Source organism: Rhodnius prolixus, unplaced genomic scaffold, assembly GCF_049639745.1.
Source record: "Rhodnius prolixus isolate KJV_2025 unplaced genomic scaffold, Rpr scaffold_5, whole genome shotgun sequence".
NCBI lineage: Eukaryota > Metazoa > Arthropoda > Insecta > Hemiptera > Reduviidae > Rhodnius > Rhodnius prolixus.
This window is the reverse complement of record NW_027411624.1, coordinates 1827976-1850908: the sequence shown is the minus strand read 5'-3', so window position 1 is coordinate 1850908 and position 22933 is coordinate 1827976. Positions and strand designations below refer to the sequence as shown.

General features: G+C 29.0%; 1 protein-coding gene across 2 annotated transcripts in view; it reads right to left on the bottom strand.

Moving 5' to 3' along the window:
- Positions 1 to 504: 504 nt before the first annotated feature.
- LOC141458815 (glutaminase liver isoform, mitochondrial-like) overlaps positions 505 to 22933 on the bottom strand; it is a 35763-nt gene continuing 13334 nt past the window's right edge. For both annotated transcript variants that reach the window (XM_074137309.1, XM_074137310.1), the window contains 12 exons: positions 9133 to 9232; positions 8913 to 9052; positions 7991 to 8120; positions 7776 to 7903; positions 7169 to 7284; positions 6965 to 7086; positions 6735 to 6893; positions 6066 to 6242; positions 4627 to 4758; positions 4394 to 4548; positions 4149 to 4289; positions 505 to 3580 (listed from right to left, as the gene is read on the bottom strand). In XM_074137309.1, coding sequence (XP_073993410.1) covers positions 3412 to 3580; positions 4149 to 4289; positions 4394 to 4548; positions 4627 to 4758; positions 6066 to 6242; positions 6735 to 6893; positions 6965 to 7086; positions 7169 to 7284; positions 7776 to 7903; positions 7991 to 8120; positions 8913 to 9052; positions 9133 to 9232 — 1669 coding nt within the window. In that variant the 3' untranslated portion in view covers positions 505 to 3411. The remainder of the gene's footprint in view (positions 3581 to 4148; positions 4290 to 4393; positions 4549 to 4626; positions 4759 to 6065; positions 6243 to 6734; positions 6894 to 6964; positions 7087 to 7168; positions 7285 to 7775; positions 7904 to 7990; positions 8121 to 8912; positions 9053 to 9132; positions 9233 to 22933) is intronic.

Sequence of the window (22933 nt, the reverse complement as noted above, 5' to 3'; positions counted from 1 at the left end):
GGGCTCACTCATATATCTGCACAGCTGTAAAGTAGGAACCACAGTCTCCCAATATGGGATATGCGCTGTTCTGCTATCTAGGAAAGCGGCACATGCGTGCCCATCTCAGTAATTGGACGAATCAGGTACTCGAGTGCAATATAGACTTCTCCATTTTTTTAAGACTACCTTCTACGTACGTTGAAATTTCTCATTATAATTACACAGCATGATTTTCTTGTTTCTGGGACGGTTTTTTGGATCTTCATCTATATTGCCATAATCATCTTTGAGACTACACCAAAATGAAGATTCAATCTCTGTCGATGGATTAAAAAATTCCGAAATGTGACAGAAATAAGAAGAGATACATGCGTGTTAAGAGGAGTAAAATCTAAAGATGTCCATCACATTGCGTATCTAACTCATTTCAATATTACTCTTACGTCGTGCTCTAGTAGATGCCACCCTGAGATATTTACAAATAAGTACTTACAACTAAAAATTAAAATTACATCACTGAAATTCACGCAACACTTTCACACCAGAGTTTTATTTTATTTTGTTTTAAATTGAACATTTTTGTTTTTTAATTTCTGAAAATCAATTAACAACTTTTTGGTTTACAAAATAACTGATACACACTAATTATTGTCCACATATTATTGAAAGAATTTATTTTAACAATAAGGGCATTAATGGACATGTTAGCGATGCGCCCAGAAGAGAAAGAATTAAGGAACATGATGTTTATCAATATTTTCAAAAATGACACCACCTGACATCTAATTTGTTTACAAAAAGAAAATTTAATATTACAACCTTTCGATTAGCAATGCTTCAGAATAATTATTTGAAAAGAAAAATCCAATTCGGGATCATTTGTTTATTTTATTTTGTTATTCCTCGGGGAAAATAAAAACCCGGAATTTCTTTTTTGAACAATTTATTATGTTGAAAGGTTAATTTTTAAAATTCAGAAGTTGATTTATTGCATAGTAAGGCTGTTCTTCAAAATTTGCTACGCACTAAATGGTTCTCAATGTGTATTTCGCGGAATATTGGTGTTCCGCGAATCCGACACTTATGTTTTTGTGGAACAATTTTGTAATAATAATATCAATAAATAATCCAAATTGATATCACCTAGAAATGTCAGAAGCAAAAACAATAGAGAGACTAGATGGAGAATCGTGCATCTATCTGACTATTTTCACGATCACGGGTATCATTTGAACAAATATCGTTTTTTTAAACAAAAAAAACTGCCAAAAATCAGCTCCTCACAATAAAATGATAAGAAGTTTTAAGTGAAGAAAATATATGATATTTAAGAGTTACCGATAGTTTGTAGAAGGGCATAAAAATATGACAGGTTTTCAAAATATTTTCTGCATTCTTCAGTTATTCCTTCGGCAAGTGGCTAGGCGAGTAATCTCTGTGTCATATCTAGCGCCATGGAAACGAAAAGACTTTCATTGCTCGAGGTGATTTGGAGAGGATCTTTCTCGCGTAGTCATCGGTAATTGCTGACACGTCAAAGACCTACGGATCTACGGATGACAGGCCTCAGTTTGCAAATTTTTGAAGTCAATTCTTGAATTTAGCTTATGAAATTAATCATTAACTATAAAGGCGCCGTGAGTATGAAACATAAATATATAAATTTGAGCGAATAGGTCAGTACGACTTTATTGCATACATGAAGAAACTACTCCAGGTTTGGAGCTGCTTACATACCAGTCTGCGCGCATACAACGTACACATCTGCTCATCCCTGAAGGAGCTCCAGATGCAAGCCGCGAAAGTTAATCGAAACTTATAAGAAATACTGAAGAGAAGACTCAAGACGTCCATTGTCAGACTATTAATTGGCAATAGTGCAGTACGCCACAAGCCGCCAATAGAAGACATATTCATTCTGTTATTTTATTTTGGAGAATCCACAAATGACCCCTAATTGAAATAATTTAAACTATTTATCAGAAATTCACACTATTATTTGATATTATAAAATACATTGTTTTACATCCTAATATAATTGACTGCTAACTCTACTAACCGCTAATAAGATATACTTTTTTTTCCTTTTTAATCTCAAGCTATTTTTTTTTATAGTAAAGACAATTCGAAGTATTTTATAGTCTCATTTAATTTTTTAGAAGTTTCACAACGACGAAACGACATAGCTTTACATAAACAAACAAAAATTGATCATTCAAAGACAAAAAAAAAAACATGTACAGATCAGTCTAGTATACTAAGTACAGTTTAAGTATAAACTTTGTTTGAAACATGAGTACGTTAAATAAATTAGGCGCTTAAAATCACAAACCTAATTATTGTAATCAGTAATTAAAGCAGGATAGATCGTGCTTTAATCAGAACCAACGAACGAATTTTTAAAAAAATATAGCCCTGCTTACTTCTGCTATTAAAATAGTAGATTATTTTTATTTGAATTATTAAATCTACTTTGTGCATGTTGTAGCACTATAAGACTATAAAAAAAAAATTATAATTCCTTTTTCTTTAATTAATTTAATAATATCAGCACTATACAGTCTTTAAACATACCGTCTTCATAAATTTTTCAAAATATTAATTTAAATCTATAAACAATAAATAAAATAGACTTTTAAAAAATCAACAAAAACTACAAACAACATCAGATACACGAAAACTAAAACAATAAACACAGGAATTCGTGATTACTAAGTTAGGTTAGGTAACCAAATTGGAGTTTTTCAACAAAGAAAATGTAACTAAATATCCAGATCACGCAACACCAATTCAATCATGAATGAAGGTCGAATTACTTCAGCAAAAAAAAAATCCTCAAGGAGAAAAGAAGGCAAAATCCCGTTGGAGAGTAAGAACTGGAAGAAATTTATTGGACACACTTCTAGAACTAGGACTAGAGGGAAGGAAACCTTATTTTCTAAAAAAAAAAAAATGGAAGGATGCACCAGGTAGTAGATAAATGGAGTAGAGTAACAAAGAGCTATCGTTTGGCTCAGAATGGTAATCAGTGGGTCTACGATAATAAAAGAAGAAGATTCTTCTGGCAACAAACAGAACAAGAAAAAGGTTATACTTGAACAAAATAATGTGGCATTTATGAGTTACAAATGAATTGGAGAAGGCAAATAAAAATTCGACAAGGGTTTAAGTTTCTTTGTGCCTAAGTACCAGGTAACCTTAAAAACCACTTTTAACCGTCAACAGTCTTAAGGCATAAGCAATTCTAAAACTTCTACTAACTTAGGATACCCCAACCTCTTTTTTTACTGAACACATACGACGAGGAAATACAGATATAACTACAATATTGTCTACAAAGGAACGAACTACTAAAATGGCGCTTTTTTTGAACACGAAAACTTTGGCTTGGTAATTTTCCATTAAAAAGAATTTTCACAAAAAAAAAATCTAAGGGAGTGGCGAATTATCTTCGGATATTTTCGGCTTCTCAACTGTTCCTTCAATTTTCTCGGACTTTGCTGGCTGTGCTGCATGTTTCTGGGACCAGTCGTTGATGAACTGCACGACCTGGACACGTCCAAAAGTTTTCGCTTCGTCTAATGGAGAATTACCCCATCTTAAAAAAGAAAAGGACAAGAAAGTAGAATTTTAATTACTCTAATACAAAAAGCCAATTAAACTAGTGAAGCTTTAGTTTTGATACAATGGAATAGATAAAAAAACCTAGACCAGGTTATACTGCTTAAGATCCTGAAGGCTTCTGGCATAATTATAGCTTGTTCATCAAAGCACATGATTATTGTGGACCTGGTAGAGGATACTACCTCTCTTATCCAGGCATATCCAGCATGGCCTCATGAGTTTGAAGAGAATGACGTGATCAGAAGTCATCAGGGTTCTTCCTGCATTTCTCCTGGAACTACTTCCGCTTATTTCTTTAAATAGACTTTTTTATTCACTATTTTTAAGGTTCTAACTTTTGTTTGAAACGTTTCTTCTAGGCAAATTCATTCAGAAGGCGCCCCCCATTGACGTGCTATTCCATTGATTAGTACAGTGTTACTACCTACGTAAATATTGATAACTATGTTGCAAACATTCTAAGTTGGAAAAATTCAGTTGAACCTGACTTGTTATTCAAAATTTTGGAAACTTTTGATAAATAAAGTAGCAGATTTACAGACCTGTCCTGGATGTCGTAAGGTACGTTACACTGTTCCAACAAGAAGGAAACACAATCCAAATGTCCTTCAGCTGCGGCTAAATGTAAAGCTGTCCTGCCGTCATAGTCTGAAAGTGACATATCTAGGCCGGATAATCTATGTCTAAAAAAATAATTTTAAAAAGTCTGTAAAATGGATAATGCATTGATAACCGAGCACTTATGAATTTTTAAAAAGAGAGAGAGAGAGACAGAGAAAAGACTGACCTTCTAAGCGTAGCTACATCGCCGCTGGCAGCTGAAAACAATAAATTGACAATACTAAGTCCTTTTGTCTCGTACTTATGCCTTCGAGGGTCTTTCTTGTTCGTTGCATGCTTGAGATTGTCGTATCTGTGGAAGTTGAATACGCTTACCAGTTCCTGAAGCCAGAAATAATCGTTATAGTTAATACAGTAAAAGAGCAGTTAAATCGTTGATCCTAATTTCAATTATTTTACCTGACAGAACTGCACACCTCGACAGCTGTTGCCAAGTGGGTCTAGCGGGGGCGACCAAGTGCTTATACCCATCACGTTGGGTATAACGATCAGCATTCCGCCGCTGACACCTGACTTCGCTGGCAGTCCAACCTAGAGTAGTCACAACATTATTTCCTATTATAAGAACGATTACGTGAGTTTGGATTTGTTTTTTGAACACTTTTTTTTTTAAAAAAAGAAATCAGGTGCAAAAAACTCACTGCACAATCTCGTTCTGTAATTTATGTATTTTCTACAAACTGAACTGGCTTCAATCTGTACACGTTCATAGTAACAAAATGAAGTTAGAGAAGCACTACGTCACTGCTTCTCCAGAATTGGAAGGCAAAGTGATATACCTAACTAATGGTAAGAGTGATCATCTTGAATGTGGATTCAAATAAAACCTTTTAACCATTTATACTCTTTACAAAATTACAGAAACAACAAAAAAAAGTTGTTTTGTATAATCGCACTTCCAGCCCAACTTGAAAAATTGATCTTTCACTAGGAATGCCGGATATAACATTTTCAATAATGTTATGCACATGTCAGAATCGTTCAGCATATTGAAACAAGACATTAGCAGAAAGCTTTTACACACTAAGTACTTCACCTTAATAGTTTTCTGGAAGCATGTTACACATACATATGTATGTAAAAGTTACAGACAGTATGGAGGTAGAATTTTAAAAAATCTTTAGGACTTTACGAGACAAAAATCACTAACTGAAATATAGAGTTACATAAGTAAATTGGAAATTCCTGACAACATATTTCCTCTAAATTCGGAATGATTGTTACATAATTTATTTAGTGATAAATTATAACGCAGAGGGTAAGACGAAATACGACACTATAATGGCAGTTTAAAAGTGAACCTAACCCTAATAGCATTTAAACGAAATATCAGATTTCAACCATCAATAATTTTCGATTATTGAGCTGTTAGATACATACGTATGTATGTATCGTACGTACAAACAAACAGGCATTATAGTAAACAAACATCTCCTAAATTCAGAAATTTTTCACGAGTAGTTACTAATATTAATAAAAATGTCCAATACTTGTATTTTACAATATATCTCATTTTGTATGGGAGGAACTCAAAATGAATAGACAAAAAAAAATCGATCAAAAATTAAGCTGGTCGTTCTATCTAGCGGCAGACACGGGAACTAAAATACCTCTACTAATTTTATCCGCATTTTAATCTAGCTTTTAGACTTCTGTAAAATGAAATTATGATACCATTTATTTCTTTCATTTAATTATTCTAAATAGTGAATACTTTTAAAGCTTCTAAATTTCTTGATGCAAAAGAGTATCAAGTGAAATATGATGTTTATTAATTTAATGAGTTTAGAGATGTTTCATAAACAAATTTAACAATTTCATTTTGAAACTTAATTTACCTTGAAGGCAAACTGTCCAGAATAGTCGTACATGCCACAGGAATGCATTAACGATAGTACATCTCGAATTGAATCTGGTTTCAAAACTTTCTCCTCTGTCACTGGGCAGATGCCTCCATTGGCCAGTGTCGCAGCCATAACCGACATACTTTCACAATTTGCTTCCATTGAACAACACTAAAATTTAATATTTCCAATTAATTATAATTGTAGGTAAATTTAAATGTTTGGTATTTGAGTGGCAACCCTGTTGAGGGTGTATGAGAAGGGATGACCGTTAAAGGTGGCAAGAAGGTTGCAGGTATGTGACATTCCTCACTTTATGTATTTTATGTTTTATGCGTGTTATGCCATATGAATTAAGTGAATAAACTATATTTATGTTAATTTGTATTTAATTCAACCCTTAAGAGTATTAAGTAGGTATATTATTATTGTTTTTGTGTTTTAGTTTTGTGCTATCTCTATTTTTTTTTTTCCATTTTTTACAACTAAATCCTGACCGTGATCGCCCTCAATCACATAATAATTATTATTTTTTTAAATCTTGAGAATGTACACCCTCCCTACTTATTCAAACGGAATCAAAATATGTATTTCCCTTGCGGTGATAACTCAATTTCTGCAATTAAAAATAAAATATTTTATACCTTCTCAAGAGTATCTTACCTGAAAATAGAAATCCATGGCCTCCTTAAGATTGGTTTTGTCCGGGAAGCATTTATGTTCTCTCATGAAAAATCCTAAAGCATAATTTCGGTCGGCCGCTTCCCTCTCAGACAGAAAGATGGCGTTATTAAAGCCGAGATATTCGCCACCCGCAAGTCTCTATAATTAAATATAATACTTTATTTTTAATGTAATGAAATTAATATAATAAAATAAGTAAATATTATTACCTTAAAATAATCCATAGTGAAATCAAATTTTTCCGCTAAAGTCATATCTGGATGGATTAACGTTTTCAACAACGAACAGACAAGTATGGCGCCCGCATTTATCATTGGATTATGTGGTTTTTCTACAATGAAAAAAAAAATCGAATTTAATAGCTCAAGGAATCTGTTTGACAAGGAGAGAGTCAACTAATAAAAACTACTTACTGTTATGGTCTAAAACTAATTCATTGAAGTTTCGGCCAGATGGTTCCTGTCCGACATATTGGTGAACAACTTCCTGTCCAAGTTGGTCCAAAGCGATGCCGTAGGTGAGAGGCTTACTAAAATAAAATTCAGTTACTGCAATTTCATAATTGTAACAGAAACATCTAGAATGACCACTCATACTAGACTTTCACTTGACATATTCAAATGTTTCTTGGAACTTAGAATTTATACCAAAAAAAAAAAAAAAACAACTAAATCTAGTTTACATGTTTAGTGATAATCCTTATCACCTGATGGCATGTCCTAAAAAGCTATGTTTCTGGTCCTGTAAACTTACAGGCTTCCAAAGTTCTTTAGACGTAATTACGCAGCACCCACGCTTTATTGTCAAAGTGTAACTACTATATGATTCCTATTTATTGTTATGCAAATGAAAAGACCGTAAAATAACGATGAAAACACCAGAGTGAAGCTTTAGTATTTCCTCTCAAATATTGGGAAATTTTGTGATCACAAACTGATAAAAATCACTCAAAAATTCACCTATAACTTAAAATTGCTTCATAATTTGAAATACTTCGAGTCTGCAAATATACTGTTATACCTGGTAGATTGAAGGGTAAAAGGTATGGTTACATCACCGATGGAAAATCTTTGCCCATCTATCGTGCACACGCTGACGCCCCAATGGTCAGGGTTAGCTCTGGCCAATTGAGGTATATAACTTGCTGCCTGAAATTTGAAAGAAAATCAAATAAGAAATGTTTTTAAGGAAAACTATGAAGAAATCTTTTTCTTTTCTTTTTTTTAAAAACTAACCTTTCCTTCGGTATTTGTTTTACATTTCCAATAAAATTCTTCAATATGTTTGGAAAAATCGGAAAAGTCTGGAATGATAAAATGATGTCTAAAAGCTCTGGAAATTAATATCAGATTGGCTGAAATTACCCTGGAAAATTGATAAACATGGTATATTTAGAACAGCTTACAAAAAATATTATTAGACATGAATTGACATTACTTTAATTATATATTATTTCTTTAAAAATGACAAAAGAAAACGTCCATTAACCAAGCGAAGTTTTTAGATTATTATTGTGTTATTAAATTCATTTTTGATGTCTCCAATTATTCTTTAGGTTTTAACCTTGCTTTAAATGTTCAGCCTCAGTAAAGAACATGTCCGTACTTCACAAAAACGGTCTGGATAGTCTTATAGACTATCTTGGAAGTGGTTGCCTAAATTACTTTGAAAATACATTAAATCAAAAACATATTAAGAAAAATCATTTTGTAGAATTTAAATGAAATGAACACAGTTAAAATGGTAAAATACTTCGCTTACTTCTCAAATCAAACCCCTTGCCTAAATAAAAGTTCTTGGTACGCCACTGGGACGAGCTTTTTTTAAATTACTTATTAGTAATAAATTTTGGGGAGGGACGAAGCCCTAAGTTATAAAGTCCATTGGATTCAAATAGCTTTCCCTAGAATGTGGGGTTCATAAGTCGATGTGGTTTTGGGGAAGGTGCGAGTGAGATATAGGGCTGGAAATTGCCTGCGTCGGCTTACATCAACTAACCCTGCAGTCTGTTTTGTTAATCTGGGGGGGGGGTACCCACACAGCATGCCAACATGCTATGAGGAAATGGCTAGCACGCTGCGAGGAAAAGTTGGCCTTCAGTTAGCACAAGATAATTATTTACTACTAGTCGAAAAATAATTTAAAAAATTAATATACCTTTTAAAAGCTTCTCTGTTTAATTTCTGTGTTTCCGGCGAACCCCCTTCTCTGCCAGATTCTCTATGAACTATCCTTAAATTTTCCATCAATCCGGCAAGTCTAGGATCATTTTTCCTCAGCCCAGTTTGTCTTAATGCCTAAATGTTTTCATTAATATTGATAATTTTTGTATTAAAATTAATTTTTCTATTATGAAAATAAACAATTTTCCACTTACAGCTAGAAATTTGCCAACAGATAACAGATCACTGTCTTCAGTTTTAAACATGTCGAACAGCATATCCTCAGTACTGGGTGTGTTATCAAGTTCACTTGAACTGAAATGATTAAAAAAAAACTAAAATTTCTTTGCAGTTAAGAAATATTCTGCAGCGGCGGGAAGCATTGCGGATTATGATTCCAGTAAGTATTATTAATTTTAAGATTTCTGAAGATTTACCAAATAAAGGATTATTCGAGAAATTCGCCAAAATTTGCGTTGACGCTATTTCCATTAACTTAGAAAGTTTAGCAAGTAAATATCTCGTTTTTTACTCGACAGATTTTTACTAAATTTTATACAATTATAGACAATAGAAATCTTCATACATAGATAAAATATAAACAAAATCTATCGAGTAGTTTTCGAGATATTTGAAGATAAAGATTTCACTATTTCAAACAGAAACAAACTTTCAACTCTAAATATTTCGTTATCTACTCGACAGATTTTTACTAAATTTTATACAATTATAGACAATAGAAGTCTCCATATGCAGGTAAAATAAAAACAAAATCTATCGAGTAGTTTTCGAGATATTTGAAGTTAAAAATTTCACTGTTTCAAACAGAAACAAAATTTACCTCTAAATATCTCGTTTTCTATTCGACAGATTTTTACTAAATTTTATACAATTATAGACAATAGAAGTCTTCATATATAGGTAAAATATAAACAAAATCTATCCAGTAGTTTTCGAGATATTTGAAGATCAAGATTTCACTATTTCAAACAGAAACAATTTTTCAACTCTAAATATCTCGTTATCTACTCGACAGATTTTTACTAAATTTTATACAATTATAGACAATAGAAGTCTTCATATATAGGTAAAATATAAACAAAATCTATCGAGTAGTTTTCGAGAAATTTGAAGTTAAAGATTTCACTGTTTCAAACAGAAACAAAATTTACCTCTAAATATCTCGTTTTCTACTCGACAGATTTTTACTAAATTTTATACAATTATAGACAATAGAAGTCTTCATATATAGTTAAAATATAAACAAAATCTATCAAGTAGTTTTCGAGATATTTGAAGTAAAAGATTTCACTGTTTGAAACAGAAACAAACTTTAACTCTAAATATCTCGTTTCCTACTATACAGATTTTTACTAAATTTTATACAATTATAGACAATAAAAGTCTCCATATACAGGTAAAATATAAACAAAATCTATCGAGTAGTTTTCGAGATATTTGAAGTTAAAGATTTCACTGTTTTAAACAGAAACAAACATTACCTCTGAATATCTCGTTTTCTACTTGACAGATTTTTACTAAATTTTATACAATTATAGACAATAAAAGTCTCCATATACAGGTAAAATAGAAAAAAAATCTATCGAGTAGTTTTAGAGATATTTGAAGTTAAAGATTTCACTGTTTGAAACAGAAACGTAATTTACCTCTAAATATCTCGTTTTTTACTCGACAGATTTTTACTAAATTTTATACAATTATAGACAATAGAAGTCTTCATATGCAGGTAAAATATAAACAAAATCTATCAAGTAGTTTTCGAGATATTTGAAGTTAAAGATTTCACTGTTTTAAACAGAAACAAACATTACCTCTGAATATCTCGTTTTCTACTCGACAGATTTTTACTAAATTTTATACAATTATAGACAATAGAACTCTTCATATATAGGTAAAATATAAACAAAATCTATCGAGTAGTTTTAGAGATATTTGAAGTTAAAGATTTCACTGTTTTAACCAGAAACAAATATTACCTCTGAATATCTCGTTTTCTACTCGACAGATTTTTACTAAATTTTATACAATTATAGACAATAGAACTCTTCATATATAGGTAAAATATAAACAAAATCTATCGAGTAGTTTTAGAGATATTTGAAGTTAAAGATTTCACTGTTTTAACCAGAAACAAATATTACCTCTGAATATCTCGTTTTCTACTCGACAGATTTTTACTAAATTTTATACAATTATAGACAATAGAAGTCTTCATATATAGGTAAAATATAAACAAAATCTATCAAGTAGTTTTCGAGATATTTGAAGTTAAAGATTTCACTGTTTCAAACAGAAACAAAATTTACCTCTCAATATCTCGTTTTTTACTCGACAGATTTTTACTAAATTTTATACAATTATAGACAATAGAAGTCTTCATATATAGTTAGAATATAAACAAAATCTATCGAGTAGTTTTCGAGATATTTGAAGATAAAGATTTCACTATTTTAAACAAAAACAAACTTTCAACTCTAAATATCTCGTTCTCTACTCGACAGATTTTTACTAAATTTTATATAATTATAGATAATAAAAGTCTCCATGTACAGGTAAAATACAAACAAAATCTATTGAGTAGTTTTAGAGATATTTAGAGTTAAAGATTTCACCGTTTGAAACAGAAACAAACTTTAACTCTAAATATCTCGTTTTCTACTCAACAGATTTTTACTAAGTTTTATACAATTATAGACAATAGAAGTCTTCATATGCAGGTGAAATATAAACAAAATCTATCAAGTAGTTTTCGAGATATTTGAAGTTAAAGATTTACCTGTTTGTAACCGAAACGAACTCTACCTCTAAATATCTCGTTTATTACTCGACAGATTTTTACTAAATTTTATACAATTATAGACAATAGAAGTCTTCATATATAGGTAAAATATAAACAAAATCTATCGAGTAGTTTTAGAGATATTTGAAGTTAAAGATTTCACTGTTTTAAACAGAAACAAACATTACCTCTGAATATCTCGTTTATTACTCGACAGATTTTTACTAAATTTTATACAATTATAGACAATAGAAGTCTTCATATATAGGTAAAATATAAACAAAATTTATCGAGTAGTTTTAGAGATATTTGAAGTTAAAGATTTCACTGTTTTAAACAGAAACAAAATTTACCTCTAAATATCTCGTTTTTTACTCGACAGATTTATACTAAATTTCATACAATTATAGACAATAGAAGTCTTCATATATAGTTAAAATATAAACAAAATCTATCGAGTAGTTTTCGAGATATTTGAAGATAAAGATTTCACTATTTCAAACAGAAACAATCTTTCAACTCTAAATATCTCGTTTTCTACTCGACAGATTTTTACTAAATTTTATATAATTATAGATAATAAAAGTCTCCATATACAGGTAAAATACAAACAAAATCTATTGAGTAGTTTTAGAGATATTTAGAGTTAAAGATTTCACCGTTTGAAAAAGAAACAAACTCTACCTCTGAATATCTCGTTTTCTACTCGACAGATTTTTACTAAATTTTATACAATTACAGACAATAGAAGTCTCCATATGCAGGTAAAATATAAACAAAATCTATCGAGTAGTTTTCTAGATATTTGAAGTTAAAGATTTCACTGTTTCAAACAGAAAGAAACATTACCTCTGAATATCTCGTTTTCTACTCGATAGATTTTTACTAAATCTTATAAGTCTCCATATACAGGTAAAATATAAACAAAACCTATTGAGTAGTTTTCGAGATATTTGAAGTTAAAGATTTACCTGTTTGTAACAGAAACAAATTTTACCTCTAAATATCTCGTTTTCTACTCGACAGATTTTTACTAAATTTTATACAATTATAGACAATAGAAGTCTTCATATATAGTTAAAATAGAAACAAAATCTATCGAGTAGTTTTCGAGATATTTGAAAATAAAGATTTCACTGTTTTAATCAGAAACAAAATTTACCTCTAAATATCTCGTTTTTTACTCGACAGATTTTTACTAAATTTTATACAATTATAGACAATAGAAGTCTTCATATATAGTTAAAATATAAAAAAAATCTATCGAGTAGTTTTCGAGATATTCGAAGATAAAGATTTCACTATTTCAAACAGAAACAAACTTTCAACTCTAAATATCTCGTATTCTACTCGACAGATTTTTACTAAATTTTATACAATTATAGACAATAGAAGTCTTCATATGCAGGTAAAATATAAACAAAATCTATCAAGTAGTTTTCGAGATATTTGAAGTTAAAGATTTACCTGTTTGTAACCGAAACAAACTCTACCTCTAAATATCTCGTTTATTACTCGACAGATTTTTACTTAATTTTATACAATTATAGACAATAGAAGTCTTCATATATAGGTAAAATATAAACAAAATCTATCGTGTAGTTTTAGAGATATTTGAAGTTAAAGATTTCACTGTTTTAAACAGAAACAAATATTACCTCTGAATATCTCGTTTTCTACTCGACAGATTTTTACCAAATTTTATACAATTATAGACAATAGAAGTCTCCATATACAGGTAAAATATAAACAAAATCTATCGTGTAGTTTTAGAGATATTTGAAGCTAAGATTTCACTGTTTTAAACAGAAACAAATATTACCTCTGAATATCTCGTTTTCTACTCGACAGATTTTTACCAAATTTTATACAATTATAGACAATAGAAGTCTTCATATGCAGGTAAAATATAAACAAAATCTATCAAGTAGTTTTCGAGATATTTGAAGTTAAAGATTTACCTGTTTGTAACCGAAACAAACTCTACCTCTAAATATCTCGTTTATTACTCGACAGATTTTTACTAAATTTTATACAATTATAGTCAATAGAAGTCTCCATATACAGGTAAAATACAACCAAAATCTATTGAGTAGTTTAGAGATATTTGGAGTTAAAGATTTCATATATAGGTAAAATATAAACAAAATCTATCGAGTAGTTTTAGAGATATTTGGAGTTAAAGATTTCACCGTTTGAAACGGAAACAAACTTTAACTATAAATATCTCGTTTTCTACTCGACAGATTTTTACTAAATTTTATACAATTATAGACAATACAAGTCCTCATATATAGTTAAAATATAAACAAAATCTATCGAGTAGTTTTCGAGATATTTGAAGATAAAGATTTCACTATTTCAAACAGAAACAAACTTTCAACTCTAAATATCTCGTTATCTACTCGACAGATTTTTAATAAATTTTATACAATTATAGACAATAGAAGTCTTCATATATAGGTAAAATATAAACAAAATCTATTGAGTAGTTTTCAAGATATTTGAAGATAAAGATTTCACTATTTCAAACAGAAACAAACATTACCTCTGAATATCTCGTTTTCTACTCGACAGATTTTTACTAAATTTTAAACAATTATAGACAATAGAAGTCTCCATATGCAGGTAAAATAAAAACAAAATCTATCGAGTAGTTTTCGAGATATTTGAAGTTAAAGATTTCACTGTTTCAAACAGAAACAAAATTTACCTCTATATTTAGAGATATTTCTCGTTTTCTACTCGACAGATTTTTACTAAATTTTATACAATTATAGACAATAGAAGTCTTCATATATAGTTAAAATATAAACAAAATCTATCGAGTAGTTTTCGAGATATTTGAAGATAAAGATTTCACTATTTCAAACAGAAACAAACTTTCAACTCTAAATATCTCGTTTTCTACTCGACAGATTTTTACTAAATTTTATATAATTATAGATAATAAAAGTCTCCATATACAGGTAAAATACAAAGAAAAACTATTGAGTAGTTTTAGAGATATTTAGAGTTAAAGATTTCACCGTTTGAAACAGAAACATACTTTAACTCTAAATATCTCGTTTTCTACTTGACAGATTTTTACTAAATTTTATACAATTATAGACAATAGAAGTCTTCATATGCAGGTAAAATATAAACAAAATCTATCAAGTAGTTTTCGAAATATTTGAAGTTAAAGATTTACCTGTTTGTAACCGAAACAAAATCTACCTCTAAATATCTCGTTTATTACTCCACAGATTTTTACTAAATTTTATACAATTATAGACAATAAATGTCTCCATATACAGGTAACATACAAACAAAATCTATCGAGTAGTTTTCCAGATATTTGAAATTAAAGATTTTACTGTTTTAAACAAAAACAAACTTTCAATTATAAATATCTCGTTTTCTACTAGACCAGGGGTCGGCAACCTATTTTAAGGAAAGAGCCATTTCTCCTTAAATAATTTTAATAAATCTTACCATGAGCCACAAGGATGATAGTGTAAAAATCTCTTTAGATCATTTGTACTCACAAATTATTATTTTATGAAATTCAATAACATTTAAATGTTTTATATATTTATTTTCACTTATTGCAAAGTAAATAAACGAATAAATAATAACTAAACTAATGAAAAGGCGGCAGTCTTACAGTTTAAATCAAGTACTTTATTTTGATATTGTACCTAATTCTATTCAATTTCGAACCTATCACATTTAAAATTATTTTTGAAAAAATACCTCTAATAAATAGAATTTCATTCGTTTCAAGAGCCACACAGTTGGGATAAAAGAGCCGCATGCGGCTCGCGAGCCGCGGGTTGCCGACCCCTGTACTAGACAGATTTTTACTAAATTTTATACAATTATAGACAATAAAATTCTACATATACAGGTAAAATACAAACAAAATCTATCGAGAAGTTTTCGAGATATTTGAAGTTAAAGATTTCACTGTTTGAAACAGAAACAAACTTTACCTCTAAATATCTCGTTTTCTACTCGACAGATTTTTACTAAATTTTATACAATTATAGACAATAGTTGTCTCCATATACAGGTAAAACATAAACAAAATCTATCGAGTAGTTTTCGAGATATTTGAAGTAAAAGAATTACCTGTTTGTAACCGAAACAAACTCTACCTCTAAATATCTCGTTTATTACTCGACAGATTTTTACTAAATCTTATACAATTATAGACAATAGAAGTCTCCATATGCAGGTAAAATATAAACAAAATCTATCGAGTAGTTTTCTAGATATTTGAAATTAAAGATTTCACTGTTTGAAACAGAAACCAACTTTACCCCTAAATATCTCGTTTTCTACTCGACAGATTTTTTCTAAATTTTATTCAATTATAGACAATAGTAGTCTCCATATGCAGGTAAAATATAAACAAAATCTATCGAGTAGTTTTCGAGATATTTGAAGTTAATGATTTCCCCGTTTGTAACAGAAACAAACTTTACCTCTAAATATCTCGTTTATTACTCGACAGATTTTTACTAAATTTTATACAATTATAGACAATAGTTGTCTCCATATACAGGTAAAACATAAACAAAATCTATCGAGTAGTTTTCGAGATATTTGAAGTTAATGATTTCCCCGTTTGTAACAGAAACAAACTTTACCTCTAAATATCTCGTTTATTACTCGACAGATTTTTACTAAATTTTATACAATTATAGACAATAAATGTCTCCATATACAGGTAACATACAAACAAAATCTATCGAGTAGTTTTCCAGATATTTGAAATTAAAGATTTTACTGTTTTAAACAAAAACAAACTTTCAATTATAAATATCTCGTTTTCTACTAGACCAGGGGTCGGCAACCTATTTTAAGTAAAGAGCCATTTCTCCTTAAATAATTTTAATAAATCTTACCAAGAGCCACAAGGATGATAGTGTAAAAATCTCTTTAGATCATTTGTACTCACAAATTATTATTTTATGAAATTCAATAACATTTAAATGTTTTATATATTTATTTTCACTTATTGCAAAGTAAATAAACGAATAAATAATAACTAAACTAATGAAAAGGCGGCAGTCTTACAGTTTAAATCAAGTACTTTATTTTGATATTGTACCTAATTCTATTCAATTTCGAACCTATCACATTTAAAATTATTTTTGAAAAAATACCTCTAATAAATAGAATTTCATTCGTTTCAAGAGCCACACAGTTGGGATAAAAGAGCCGCATGCGGCTCGCGAGCCGCGGGTTGCCGACCCCTGTACTAGACAGATTTTTACTAAATTTTATACAATTATAGACAATAAAATTCTACATATACAGGTAAAATACAAACAAAATCTATCGAGAAGTTTTAGAGATATTTGAAGTTAAAAATTTCACTGTTTGAAACAGAAACAAACTTTACCTCTAAATATCTCGTTTTCTACTCGACAGATTTTTACTAAATTTTATATAATTATAGATAATAAAAGTCTCCATGTACAGGAATAATATAAACAAAATATATCGAATAGTGTTCGAGATATTTGAAGTTAAATATTTCACGGTTTGAAACAGAAACAAAGTTTACCTCTAAATATCTCGTTTTCTACTCGACAGATTTTTACTAAATTTTATACATTTATAGACAATAGAAGTCTCCATATGCAGGTAAAATATAAACAAAATCTATCGAGTAGTTTTCTAGATATTTGAAGTTAATAATTTCACGGTTTGAAACAGAAAGAATCATTACCTCTGAATATCTCGTTTTCTACTCGACAAATTTTTACTAAATTTTATACAATTATAGACAATAGAAGTCTCCATATACAGGTAAAATATAAACAAAATCTCTCGAGTAGTTTTCGAGATATTTGAAGTTAATAATTTCACTGTTTGAAACAGAAAGAAACATTACCTCTGAATATCTCGTTTTCTACTCGACAGATTTTTACTAAATTTTATACAATTATAGACAATAGAAGTCTCCATATGCAGGTAAAATATAAACAAAATCTATCGAGTAGTTTTCGAGATATTTGAAGTTAATGATTTCCCCGTTTGTAACAGAAACAAACTTTACCTCTAAATATCTCGTTTATTACGCGACAGATTTTTACTAAATTTTATACAATTATAGACAATAAATGTCTCCATATACAGGTAACATACAAACAAAATCTATCGAGTAGTTTTCCAGATATTTGAAATTAAAGATTTTACTGTTTTAAACAAAAACAAACTTTCAACTATAAATATCTCGTTTTCTGCTAGACAGATTTTTCCTAAATTTTATACAATTATAGACAATAAAATTCTACATATACAGGTAAAATACAAACAAAATCTATCGAGAAGTTTTAGAGATATTTGAAGTTAAAAATTTCACGGTTTGAAACAGAAAGAAACATTACCTCTGAATATCTCGTTTTCTACTCGACAGATTTTTACTAAATTTTATACATTTATAGACAATAGAAGTCTCCAAATGCAGGTAAAATACAAACAAAATCTAATGAGTAGTTTTCTAGATATTTGAAGTTAAAGATTTCACTGTTTTAAACAGAAACAAACTTTCAACTTTAAATATCTCGTTATCTACTCGACAGATTTTAATAAATTTTATACAATTATAGACAATAAAAGTCTCCATATACAGGTAAAATACAAACAAAATCTATCGAGTAGTTTTAGAGATATTTGAAGTTAAAGATTTCACTGTTTGAAACAGAAAAAAACATTACCTCTAAATATCTCGTTTTCTACTTGACAGACTTTTACTAAATTTTATACAATTATAGACAATAGAAGTCTCGATATACAGGTAAAATATAAACAAAATCTATTGAGTAGTTTCCGAGATATTTGAAGTTAAAGATTTCACTGTTTTAAACAGAAACAAACTTTCAACTTTAAATATCTCGTTATCTACTCGACAGATTTTTACTAAATTTTGTACAATTATAGACAATAAAAGTCTCCATATACAGGTAAAATACAAACCAAATCTATTGAGTAGTTTTAGAGATATTTAAAATTAAAAATTTCACTGTTTGTAACCGAAACAAACTCTACCTCCAAATATCTCGTTTATTACTCGACAGATTTTTACTAAATCTTATACAATTATAGACAATAGAAGTCTTCATATGCAGGTAAAATATAAACAAAATCTATCTAGTAGTTTTCGAGATATTTAAAATTAAAAATTTCACTTTTTGAAACAGAAACAAAATTTACCTCTAAATATCTCGTTTTCTACTCGACAGATTTTTGCTAAATTTTATTTAATTATAGACAATAGTAGTCTCCATATACAGGTAAAACAAAAACTAAATCTATTGAACAGTTTTCGAGATATTTGAAGTTAAAGATTTCACTGTTTGAAACAGAAACAAACTTTACCTCTAAATATCTCGTTTTCTACTCGACAGATTTTTACTAAATTTTATACAATTATAGACAATAGAAGTCTCCATATGCAGGTAAAATATAAACAAAATCTATCGAGTAGTTTTCTAGATATTTCAAGTTAATAATTTCACGGTTTGAAACAGAAAGAATCATTACCTCTGAATATCTCGTATTCTACTCGACAAATTTTTACTAAATTTTACACAATTATAGACAATAGAAGTCTCCATATACAGGTAAAATATAAACAAAATCTCTCGAGTAGTTTTCGAGATATTTGAAGTTAATAATTTCACTGTTTGAAACAGAAAGAAACATTACCTCTGAATATCTCGTTTTCTACTCGACAGATTTTTACTAAATTTTATACAATTATAGACAATAGAAGTCTCCATATGCAGGTAAAATATAAACAAAATCTATCGAGTAGTTTTCGAGATATTTGAAGTTAATAATTTCACGGTTTGAAACAGAAAGAAACATTACCTCTGAATATCTCGTTTTCTACTCGACAGATTTTTACTAAATTTTATACATTTATAGACAATAGAAGTCTCCATATGCAGGTAAAATATAAACAAAATCTATAGTAGTTTTCTAGATATTTGAAGTTAAAGATTTCACTGTTTTAAACAGAAACAAACTTTCAACTTTAAATATCTCGTTATCTACTCGACAGATTTTTACTAAATTTTGTACAATTATAGACAATAAAAGTCTCCATATACAGGTAAAATACAAACCAAATCTATCGAGTAGTTTTAGAGATATTTAAAATTAAAAATTTCACTGTTTGAAACAGAAACAAACTTTACCTCTAAATATCTCGTTTTCTACTCGACAGATTTTTGCTAAATTTTATTCAATTATAGACATTAGTTGTCTCCATATACAGGTAAAATATAAACAAAATCTATCGAGTAGTTTTCGAGATATTTGAAGTTAAAGATTTACCTGTTTGTAACCGAAACAAACTCTACCTCTAAATATCTCGTTTATTACTCGACAGATTTTTACTAAATCTTATACAATTATAGACAATAGAAGTCTCCATATGCAGGTAAAATATAAACAAAATCTATCGAGTAGTTTTCTAGATATTTGAAATTAAAGATTTCACTGTTTGAAACAGAAACCAACTTTACCTCTAAACATCTCGTTTCCTACTCGACAGATTTTTTCTAAATTTTATTCAATTATAGACAATAGAAGTCTCCATATGCAGGTAAAATATAAACAAAATCTATCGAGTAGTTTTCGAGATACTTGAAGTTAAAGATTTCACTGTTTGAAACAGAAACAAACATTACCTCTAAATATCTCGTTTCCTACTCGACAGATTTTTTCTAAATTTTATTCAATTATAGACAATAGAAGTCTCCATATGCAGGTAAAATATAAACAAAATCTATCGAGTAGTTTTCGAGATATTTGAAGTTAAAGATTTACCTGTTTGTAACCGAAACAAACTCTACCTCTAAATATCTCGTTTATTACTCGACAGATTTTTACTAAATCTTATACAATTATAGACAATAGAAGTCTCCATATGCAGGTAAAATATAAACAAAATCTATCTAGTAGTTTTCGAGATATTTAAAATTAAAAATTTCACTGTTTGAAACAGAAACAAAATTTACCTCTAAACATCTCGTTTTCTACTCGACAGATTTTTGCTAAATTTTATTCAATTATAGACAACAGTAGTCTCCATATACAGGTAAAACATAAACAAAATCTATCGAGTAGTTTTCGAGATATTTGAAGTTAAAGATTTACCTGTTTGTAACCGAAACAAACTCTACCTCTAAATATCTCGTTTATTACTCGACAGATTTTTACTAAATCTTATACAATTATAGACAATAGAAGTCTCCATATGCAGGTAAAATATAAACAAAATCTATCGAGTAGTTTTCTAGATATTTGAAATTAAAGATTTCACTGTTTGAAACAGAAACCAACTTTACCTCTAAATATCTCGTTTTCTACTGGACAGATTTTTTCTAAATTTTATTCAATTATAGACAATAGAAGTCTCCATATGCAGGTAAAATATAAACAAAATCTATCGAGTAGTTTTCGAGATATTTGAAGTTAATGATTTCCCCGTTTGTAACAGAAACAAACTTTACCTCTAAATATCTCGTTTATTACTCGACAGATTTTTACTAAATTTTATACAATTATAGACAATAAATGTCTCCATATACAGGTAACATACAATCAAAATCTATCGAGTAGTTTTCCAGATATTTGAAATTAAAGATTTTACTGTTTTAAACAAAAACAAACTTTCAACTATAAATATCTCGTTTTCTACTAGACAGATTTTTACTAAATTTTATACAATTATAGACAATAAATGTCTCCATATACAGGTAACATACAATCAAAATCTATCGAGTAGTTTTCCAGATATTTGAAATTAAAGATTTCACTGTTTGAAACAGAAACCAACTTTACCTCTAAATATCTCGTTTTCTACTCGACAGATTTTTTCTAAATTTTATTCAATTATAGACAATAGAAGTCTCCATATACAGGTAAAATATAAACAAAATCTATTGAGTAGTTTTCCAGATATTTGAAGTTAAAAATTTCACTGTTTGAAACAGAAACCAACTTTACCTCTAAATATCTCGTTTTCTACTCGACAGATTTTTACTAAATTTTATATAATTATAGATAATAAAAGTCTCCATATACAGGAATAATATAAACAAAATATATCGAATAGTGTTCGAGATATTTAAAGTTAAATATTTCACGGTTTGAAACAGAAACAAAGTTTACCTCTAAATATCTCGTTTTCTACTCGACAGATTTTTTCTAAATTTTATACAATTATAGACAATAAATGTCTCCATATACAGGTAACATACAATCAAAATCTATCGAGTAGTTTTCCAGATATTTGAAATTAAAGATTTCACTGTTTGAAACAGAAACCAACTTTACCTCTAAATATCTCGTTTTCTACTCGACAGATTTTTTCTAAATTTTATTCAATTATAGACAATAGAAGTCTCCATATACAGGTAAAATATAAACAAAATCTCTCGAGTAGTTTTCGAGATATTTGAAGTTAATAATTTCACTGTTTGAAACAGAAAGAAACATTACCTCTGAATATCTCGTTTTCTACTCGACAGATTTTTACTAAATTTTATACAATTATAGACAATAGAAGTCTCCATATGCAGGTAAAGTATAAACAAAATCTATCGAGTAGTTTTCTAGATATTTGAAGTTAATAATTTCACTGTTTGAAACAGAAAGAAACATTACCTCTGAATATCTCGTTTTCTACTCGACAGATTTTTACTAAATTTTATACATTTATAGACAATAGAAGTCTCCATATGCAGGTAAAATACAAACAAAATCTATTGAGTAGTTTCCGAGATATTTGAAGTTAAAGATTTCACTGTTTTAAACAGAAACAAACTTTCAACTTTAAATATCTCGTTATCTACTCGACAGATTTTTACTAAATTTTGTACAATTATAGACAATAAAAGTCTCCATATACAGGTAAAATACAAACCAAATCTATCGAGTAGTTTTAGAGATATTTAAAATTAAAAATTTCACTGTTTGAAACAGAAAGAAACATTACCTCTGAATATCTCGTTTTCTACTCGACAGATTTTTACTAAATTTTATACAATTATAGACAATAGAAGTCTCCATATGCAGGTAAAGTATAAACAAAATCAATCGAGTAGTTTTCCAGATATTTGAAGTTAAAAATTTCACTGTTTGAAACAGAAACAAACTTTACCTCTAAATATCTCGTTTTCTACTCGACAGATTTTTACTAAATT